Consider the following 9,634-nt stretch of genomic DNA (forward strand, 5'->3'; position numbering starts at 1 on the left):
TCAGCAGACACACCTGAGTGAGGACTTCCTCATGCCCACTCCCTCCCTCTGCCCCTCCCTATAAAATCTCAGGTCTTCACCTGTATCCTTGAGCTATGCTGAAATGGAAATTATAAAATACCTAGACGTTCCTAGGAAGAGTGACATCAGCTTGCCAGAATTTGGTGGACAGTGTCTGAACTGTCTTCACTTATAATCTAGGTGCTAATTTTCTTTTCTTTCTCTCTCTATCTCTCTCTCTCTGTCTCTTTTTTTTTTTTTTTTTTGAAGGCTGTTGGGGTTAAGTGACTTGCCCAGAGTCTCACAGCTAGTAAGTGTCAGAGGCTAGATTTGAAGTTGGGTCCTCCTGACTCCAGGGCTGGTGCTCTATCCACTGCACTGCCCAGCTGCCCCTTGTGCTAATTTTCTTACTCCCATGCAAACTGTGCTTCTGTTGTTAGGAACACGAAGCCAGGAAGGAGTAGATGGCGCTGGCCACAGGCATTACTTTGGAGGCCCTTAGACTTGGCCATAAAATAGATAAGGGGAGTCCCCAGCAAATGGCTAAGAAGGGGCTGGGCAGCAGTCCAGCAGGGTTGAACTGGAGACCCTGCAGTGGGAGCTCTTTGTGGTAATTCAAGTCCCCTTACTTACCTTGGCATCCAGCTAGTGAGTCCTAGAGCTGGGAGTGATGAATGACGCCTTCCAGCCATGGTGATTTTTTTAAAAAAAGACAGAACTTATTCTCTAATCCCATTTTCCCACTCTGTTTTTCCTGAATCTCTTCTGCCTTTCCTTTGGTACCAGGAGTGGCTTGGTCTCACTGTCATCTGATGTCACAGATCAAGGAGTCGCCAGCCATTATTTATGCCACTAAAATATGTCCTGCTCATGAGGCATTTTGAGAGAACATTTTGAACAGACTCATTGCCATTTTAGAATAATTGGTGGATTTAATTTAAGCAAACCTAGACTTGTCAAATAGCCAGGGATGATTGGTTATTCACCTTATAGAAGGACTTAATAACCTGATCCATAAGATTCACCGGAAGATTCCTTTAATAGGCTACTTAAGTCATTCATTTTATTTTTAAATTTGAGACAGCTTTTTGGTATATACCAATTGTGTAAGGCCAAGTATTTCTGTAAAATTGAAAGTGCAGTTGGGTGTGTGAGGTGGTTAAATCCTAGTGCCTCACTTCATGGAGCCCCTTTGGTGGCCACAGAGAATTGTCCCAGTTTATTGAAATTGATGCTAAATCCATAAAGTGTTTCTAGTCTCCTCATTCGGTGATTTCTAGGGTCCAAGGATTACCAGCTGGTCACCTGGTCCCGGGATCAAACCCTGCGGATGTGGCGAGTGGATTCGCAGCTGCAGAGGGTAGGTATTAAGTGCTTTGAGTGATATTGAATGAATTGTATATACCTTGTGCTAGAACCTTTAAAAAAAATTCTAGAGCTTATATTTTTGCAGTTCAGAAGATGATTCAGAGGTTCTTGATTAAAAACTTGTTTGATTGACTGACCTGTATACGCCTATAGCAAGACCAGACATAGGAGAATGTGTCCTTGGAGAGGTCTAAGACTTTCAGTATTTGTAGAGCGACGACCTCCAGTTGTCCAAAGTGCTCCTACCATTTACACTCTTTTGAAGCCTTTTTTTTCCTTGCTGTACTCTCATTCTGATTTGTGAGGCCTTGAGAGATACCTCAAGAGCTGCTGAGTGGCCATGGTGTCTGAGGAATCCCAGAGAGCCTGAGAAGCTCCCAAATGGTCATCTTAATGTTACGGTGTGAATGTGAGGGAGTTCATGACTTTGGCTACAATCCTGTAGCTTCCCCAGTTTTCTGTGCTTCCAGAAGCATCTGCACTTGAGAGTCTTTGGGTCTTGGTAGTCCTGTTTCATGTGAAGTGCCAGCTTCCCCAGCTTTTTTAGGCTAAGAATCACAGCCTTATGTCCTCTCTTCTGAGCCCGAGTCTGTCTTCTCAGAAAGTAACACACTGCTTGGCACATACATGATCAGTGCTTTTAGTAAATTCTTTTTCATTCATTCAAAGTGTGTTTCATATACTTAAAATTTACATGGAAGTTTGTATTTCCTTTCCCAACTGAATAAGCCTGTGGAACCAAGAAGACTTTTTTTGGTCTGTCCATCAACCATGAAGATGCTCTTTATATTCTGATCTAGCCATCTTTCTTGCCCAGTGTCTTTAACAGGGAGACTTGGAATTGGGTACAATTGATCATGATAGCAGTCCTTAACTGATCACATCTGTATACCACGACCACCTGCTCCCATATACTTTTCACCAAAGACAGATTGTTTTCCCCTTTCTGCTGTGTAGATTATAATAGACCTGACTGATACCCATAGACTCTTGTTAAGGAAGTATGCATGCCTCCCTGTGTTTCAGCTCTGTGCGAATGATATCCTGGATGGTGTTGACGAGTTCATTGAGAGTATTTCTCTTCTACCAGAACCTGAGAAGACCCTCCACACCCAAGATTCAGATCCCCAGCCTAGCTCAGGCCATGGGGAGGAGGAAGGTAATCTGGCTGTCATGTTCTTGAGGTGATGTGACTTTCCCAGGGTTTGTAATTGACCCAGTGACAGAGCTAAGTAGCAAGTTGGAGTTACATGATTAAGACTTGCCTGGTAGATGCAGAAGCAGCTTTGGCAGAAGTTTGGGATCCGGGGAATTGAAGAGGACTCTTTCCCTTAATTAAGAATTTTGGATGTTGGGGGCATCCCTTTCTGAGAAGACTTTAAAAATACAAAATCATAGGATTTAGATCTGGGATAACTCCCTTATTTCACAGGCTGCTGTTAGGGAGGAGATTCAGTTCCTTTCTTTTGTGTAGGGTTCTAGTGTGAGAAATTTGACTTACTAACATTACTTTCTATTTTTAATTTGTAAATCCTTCAGTTACTTTTTGAAACTCAAGCTGGCTTGTGTTTGCCATTCAGTTTTTGTAGCTTGTTATAACCTGAAAGTGCTTATTCATCTTACTGTATTTATGCTATGTGTGGAGGCAATAATAAGAATTAAAAAGATTTCAATTTTCTTCAGTAGCAGTTACTGTCACACTCTGGATAATTCCTAGTGCCACTCAGGGACACTTGACTTTTCTTCACCTTGCCTCATCTCTTAACCTAGGCTCCCCAGGCTTAGTGTTTTTAAGGCACCTAGGACATAAAAATGGTTAAGAGGCTATAAGGGGTATCCATGTGGACTAGGTGCAGTTTCCTCTCTAGTCACCTACATCTGCTCTCCTTTGAAATAGGGGCAGCTTCCAGGCAGTGCAGCATCCATTGTGCCCCATAATAAGACAGAGACATCGCTGTCACCAGTGAGGAAAGAACCCTGAAGGATCAGTGCCTGAGGACTAGCGTGGTGCTTTTTTCAGAGTTGTTTCTTGGGGCACACCATGAATGGTGACCTGGACTAATCATGCCTAGCTCTTGTTGACCTCAGAAAAGGCCTCTTCCACAAGATTGGAGGGTTTTAAATGTCTCAAGTCTCAGCTGAGGTTGTGGACTTCTGTTCTTCTCTTTAGCTGGTTGCTGGGAAGCTACAGTTGCTTCAGAGCTGATGTCTCTGGCACATTTCCAGAAGTGATTTTTAGCAAGTAACCTTTTCTCTCTCCTGCCAGCTTCAAAGGAAGGCTCACCTAACAACCTCCTGATGGGGAAGAAATCGGAACAGTTGGGGTTGCCCCAGACGCTACAACAAGAGTTCTCCCTGATCAACGTGCAGATCCGGAATGTTAATGTCGAGGTAGTAGCAATTTAAGAAACTGGACCCTCTAACGTGGGCAGCCGCAGGAGGGTATATTCCAGGTGTGGATTCCCAGATGGTTTGGTACTCTGAAGCCCCAGTGGTTTTCTTTTGTTCCCTAGAGTACCCACAGTTTAGCTGGGATTAGGCTAAGTGAAGGAGGGTCACCCCTTATTCAACTCTTGAGCTGAAACCTAGAGTGCTACCTTGGCACCTTTGCATTTTTAGAACTGAAGGAGTTTTCCCTCAGAGATTATTTTCAGAGAGTCAGACCTTTCCATTTTATGTATAGGGAAGCTGAGGCCCAGAAAAGTGAGATGGATTGTCAGATCCTCTGGGCTCGTTAGTGTGGAAGAGCTCTTAGCTGCTTGGACTCCTCCTCACGCTGTCCCACTCGGTAGCCTAGGTGAAGTCTCGTTGACCAGGGTTCGTCAGAGGTGTGATCCCTGACTATTTGAAGAGTGCTATTGTCTTCCCTTCCCCCTTCCTCCCATCTTGCTTTTTTGGCAGGTGATATTAATGAACTCTTCGACTCAAAGAATCAGGATTTCCCTCCCACAGGGAGGGAGCATTAACGCAGGATATCCTGAGAGTTGAGGGGAGCAGATGAAGAATCTTCAGGAGGTCACTGACCTCTCTGTCCTATCTAGCAGGAGCTTTGGAGCTGGAGGCACCCTTCCTTAGTCATTCAGTTATCCTTACCTACTTCCTCTCTTCTTTTTCTCCTGCTGAGAAGCAGTGCAGACGTGTAAGGCTTTGCCTGAAAATAAACGGACCTGACTTCTCTTCCCAAGTGACCCTTGTGTCTAGAGGCAAACCACTTAACCTTTTAATGCCTTGTTTTCCTCACTTGAAAATAAGTATAGTATATCATGTTCTGCTTTGTGGAATCTGAGCGAAATAAATTTTCAGTGACATTAAAACACAAAGGTGCTATCATAAATGTAAAGTAAATCTACTTTGGGGGTATTGGCTAAATCACCTAGACACTGGAGGTCTAGGTTTAACTTCTGTTTCCATAAAAAAAATTTTTTTGTGCTTTTTGCTGAGGCAGTCAGGGTTAAGTAACTTGGCCAAGGTCACATAGCTAGTGAGTGTAATGTGTCTGAGGCCAGATTTGAACTCAGGTCCTCCTGACTCCAGGGCCAGTGCTCTGTCCACTGCACCACCTCGCTGCCCCAGTTTCTGTAAATTTTAAAGGCCCTTTGAGATCTGATTCAAAAGCAGTTGATTTGCCTCTTACAGATGGATGCTGTCGATCGAAGCTGCACAGTATCTGTTCACTGCAGTAACCATCGAGTCAAAATGCTGGTGAAGTTCCCAGCCCAGTACCCTAATAATGCTGCACCTTCTTTCCAGTTCATTAACCCTACAACTATCACATCCACCATGAAAGCAAAACTTCTAAAGGTGGGTATCTTAGGTTAAGAAATGAAGCCTCCTAACATCCACAGGTTGAGGAGTGGGAGTTTCCTGTTTTTTATCTCCTGTGTTAACTGAGTGAAACTCTTGAGTGCACCTTACAGCTCCAGTTCTCCTTCCCTTCCCACCCAGTCCTTCTAAGAGTCTCACAGCAGAAGTAAATAATTGTTTGTCCGGGAAGGGGAGTTCCTGGGCATTGCCATTCATGAATCCCAGTCAAGTCAACAAACAGGTATTAAGTGCCTACAGTTTGCCTGAGCCTGTGCTAAATGTTGTGGACGCAGAACAGAAGGCAGGGATTTCCTGGACAGCGTAATCCCAGCATCTCACCTTTTAGTCAGAGAAGGGGGACTCCTTAGATAGCACCAGCATTAGGGGTGGCCTTCAAGAGTTTGGATAGAAGGTCTTCTGTCAAGAAAAGGGAAAGGTCCTGATCAGTGTGCTTCTTGCAAAGAAAAAAGCTTCACACAGCCCAGGGCTAGGAGGAGACTAAATCGAGGGACTAAAATTGTAATATGGAGGAACCAGGGCCCTGTACCTTGTAGAAAGCCAAGTCACTCCCTGGACTGTCAAACTTTCATCTACTTAGGAACTCTAGTGTATTTCCTTTTCATGGGAAGTCTAAACCACAGGGTGAAGCTATAGTTTGGGGGTGTGAGGTAGGAGGGGAAGGAAGGAACCACACAAGTATCTGTGAAATGAAGGATTTGCTGGAACATTGGGAGAATTACCCTCCTGACAGCTCCCGAGTTCAGCCTGAATTAGTGCTAAATATGGAGGATTTTAGGACCTAAGTGGAAAAGTAGGAATCACCAGAGAGAGTATTGTGCTGATTGCTTGTAGACTCTCATGTGTCCTTTATTTTCTGCATGGTCTCCTCTGAGTCTTTTGCATTTTCTGTGGGGTGCTTGTGTGGGAGCTGTGGAACCCCTTTTACTCATATAGTACTCACACTCATAGACCTAGATATGAGCTAAATTTGGAGATTTTCCCAATAGAAGTTCTGGGTAGGGCCAATACAAAACAAAGAGAAAGTGATCTTTGGGGCCGTTCCCCGATCTTCCCCTCCTGTATGAGGTCAGGGCCTGGGTGGCTCGGCGACAGGTAAAATAGCCATGTCTAGAAGATGAAAGCAAGGGCCAGTAAAGGATCCTGAAGCACAGCATAGTTCTGTAGGAATTGTGTCAGAAGCAGGTCCGCTCGGAATGAGATGCGAGGCTGGGGCGGGGGGAGAAGAAAAATGGAAGTGGGAAGTCAGGAGTTAGGCTATATTGGGGAGAAGTGGGAAATCGGATAAGGTCATGGGTGAAGCGATACTTGAAAATGGAGAGATCACAGAACTGTTCCTTTTTGATTGTTTCTGTTTGCCAAGGAGAGTGAGGTCTGGAGTAGAGAAGAGAGAACTAAATTGGTTAGTAAGGAGGTGAAAGCAGAGATGAATAGTAAGAGAGTGTCAGGATACCTTTGAAGAGTTCCAGCAATAGACCCAGGTCATTGGCATCACAGGGTCCTGGAAAAAGGTGCAGAGGTGATTGCAGAGTCTCTCAGTGATCTGTCACAGATCATAGAGAAGGGGAGAGATGCCACAGCACGGAGAAGGGAAAATAGGCTGGTTTTCTTTTTAAAAAGTTGGGAAATGCAGAGCTAACACGTCGAATAATAGCATACAGAAGTAACTCTCACAGGCTATAATGTTGGGCTGTATTTCATAAGATGACATTTAATTGAGGTAAATGTAAAGTCATATTTGTTCAAAAATCAACTTCCCAGGTGTAAGACAGGAGGTATGGCTAAGCACATAGTAATTGCTCTGGGAGTTTTAGGATTAGTAAATTAACAGTATGGCAGAGAGCTCCTGCACTCTTAGGCTGCATTCTTAGAGGCCTGGTCTCTGGACCTGGGCAGCGATAGGTCTGCTGCACTCTGCTTATCTAGTCAGACAGTTCTGGACCCCAAGCTTTAGGAAGGGCATTGGTAGGCTGGCGAAGCTCCCAAGGAGGGCAGCCAGGATGGTGAAAGGTGTTGAGATGGCACTGGATGAGAATGGGCTGAAGAAGCGATGATTTGGTGGGGCCACGGTCACTGTGATAACATGTATGAAAGGCTTCCACATCAGGTAAAAGTGGCATTAAAATGACGGTGATGGCTAAAATTTGTATTTGTTATAATACAACACTCACTATGTGTCAGGCCACTGTGCTAAGTGCTTTACAAATATGATCTCAACACCTTGGGTGGTAGGTGCTATTATTAACGACATTTTACAGGTGAGGAAACTGAGGCCAACGGAAGTTTATTGACATGCCCGTTGTCACCCAGCTAGTCAGGGTTTGGGGCTGGATTTGAACTGAGGCTTTCCTGAGGTTCTATCCACTGCACCACCAGCTGCCTCAAGATTTGTTCTGCTTGGCCCCAAGAGAGCAGAGCTGAGAGGTGTACCCTGAGGAAGGCTCTGGCAACCAGAACTAACCAAAGGTAGCCTGGGCTGTGTCAGGAAGTAGAGAGCGCCCCATCACTGGAGGTCTGTAACCAAGCCTGGATGGCCTATGGCCAGGGACTTCTTTGTTCAGAAAGAACCCAGCTGAAGGATCCGAGACCTCCTGTCCTTTGATGTGTGAACACGAGCTTACTGCTGGTCTCTCGATGCTTTTTCAGATTCTAAAAGACACCTCCCTGCAGAAAGTGAAACGTAACCAAAGTTGTTTGGAGCCCTGCTTGCGCCAGCTTGTCTCCTGCCTCGAATCCTTTGTGGTAAGAAGAGCACCCTGGACCAGCACCTTCCTGATGAGCTGATGCCCACTTATACAGCAGGGCACCTTCATTCACAGTCTTTAAAGGAGTTTTACCAAATATATTAACATACAGATCTGTATTTCAGAACCAAGAAGACAGCACGTCCAGCAATCCCTATGCTCTCCCAAACGCCGTCACTCCACCCTTACCCACCTTTGCCCGGGTGACCAGCGCCTACGGATCCTACCAAGATGCCAACATCCCCTTTCCTCGGACCTCGGGAGCCAGGTTCTGTGGAGCAGGTCTGTTCCTTTGTGGCCCGGTGTGCCCAAAGTCTCAGATTGAGAACAGTCATCAAGTGTGCGTCTGCTTGACTATACTACCTGACTCCTCCACAGAGATTGGCGTTGGATTCTGAATTTTGTAACTGACTCTGATTCTAAGAGTCTTTAGAGAAAGCACCAGAAAGTTATTCGTTAGGAATGGCTTTGAGCATGTGATGATGTGCTCATTCTGTGAATTGCCATTTAAAAATCTAGTTGACTTCTAAGTTATTAATTGGAATGGATTTTAGAGGTACAGAGCAATGGCTGGCCTATGATAGCTGTGCTTCTTTCTTATATTTAACTTACTCCGTTTTCTGTAGTGGGCGCACTGTGTTATAATTCCATTTGGCGAAAGTAATTCAAGAAGGATGTTTGGTTATTTGTAAGTTACCCACAAATTGCCGGGCTTGGAAGCCCCGTGCTCTGGGAGAGGTGCTTGTCCAGAGTGGCAGATCTTAGGATGCATTTTAAGAACTAGCAACTGCAAGCTTGTGGAAGTATTTTAGACTGTCTTCAGAGGCCTTAGCACAGTTGGGCAGCAGAAGGCCTAAAGCATGCAATAGCCTAAGAGCCAGAAGAACACAAGAAATGACCACATGATGATTTTGTCCCACATGTTGGACATGTGTCCTCAAAGCAGGGGTTCAGGAAGCATTTCAAACCTGCTCGTTTTCTACCAGCATCCTTCTCATGGTTCTCTCTCTGTTTTGAACTGGTGAAATTTTTGGTTTCATCATCACTAACCTAGAATTACTCTTTTTCTATTCTGTGAGAACTCAGTAACTTTCCCAGTTGTCTGTCAGTGTTTAAACTGACCAGTTCCCAGTCCTGAATTGTGGTCCCTCTGGAAATAGCAATAGAACATTCACCAGAGCTTTTGTTTTTCTAGCATGGTGAGGGTGTGTGGGAGCAGTGCTTTACTTATGGTTTTCCATGTTCAGCTTCAGTGATATCACCTGATTTGTTTGGTATTATCTCCTTTCTTCAGGTTACCTGGTGTATTTCACAAGACCTATGACAATGCATCGGGCAGTTTCTCCGACAGAACCTACTCCTAGGTGTGTTTGGAAAGCTACGCAAGAGGTCTGTGCTTGTAAGACCCAAAAGCAGTTGGGCTGTCCATAGGAGCTACCAGGAATGCACTGCTGACTTTGGGGCAGTGAAATGAATGAATATTTTTGATGAACTCAGTTTCTCTCTTCTGTTCAGGAAGGAGTCAGCCACCATTGTTTCTACAGACAAACTGACCTTTGTTGTGTTAGTTCACTGCCAAACATGTAGAAGGAAAAGCTTAGTAAAAGCAATGGTTAAATCAGATCAAGTCTTAAGTTAGGAGAACTTTTGCATTTCAGCAGCTTGGGAATGATACCAGAAACCCCTGAAATTATATCCAC

General features: G+C 44.7%; 1 protein-coding gene across 7 annotated transcripts in view; it reads left to right on the forward strand.

Moving 5' to 3' along the window:
- Positions 1 to 9,634, forward strand: part of WDR59 (WD repeat domain 59) — a 68,719-nt gene that overhangs the window by 37,616 nt on the left and 21,469 nt on the right. For 5 of the 7 annotated variants that reach the window (XR_003567421.1, XM_027843232.1, XM_027843229.1 and 2 more), the window contains 7 exons: positions 1,281 to 1,360; positions 2,395 to 2,527; positions 3,635 to 3,759; positions 5,005 to 5,169; positions 7,837 to 7,932; positions 8,060 to 8,216; positions 9,229 to 9,298. Coding sequence is in view for 6 of the 7 variants with exons in the window: in XM_027843232.1 (XP_027699033.1) it covers positions 1,281 to 1,360; positions 2,395 to 2,527; positions 3,635 to 3,759; positions 5,005 to 5,169; positions 7,837 to 7,932; positions 8,060 to 8,216; positions 9,229 to 9,298 (826 nt within the window). In the remaining variant the exon portion in view is untranslated. Of the gene's footprint in view, positions 1 to 1,280; positions 1,361 to 2,394; positions 2,528 to 3,634; positions 3,760 to 5,004; positions 5,170 to 7,836; positions 7,933 to 8,059; positions 8,217 to 9,228; positions 9,324 to 9,634 lie in introns of all 7 variants that reach the window. The other 2 variants (XM_027843235.1, XM_027843230.1) reach the window with 2 other exon arrangements.

This window comes from Vombatus ursinus, unplaced genomic scaffold (genome assembly GCF_900497805.2).
Source record: "Vombatus ursinus unplaced genomic scaffold, bare-nosed wombat genome assembly UNPS02014900.1, whole genome shotgun sequence".
NCBI classification, from domain to species: domain Eukaryota; kingdom Metazoa; phylum Chordata; class Mammalia; order Diprotodontia; family Vombatidae; genus Vombatus; species Vombatus ursinus.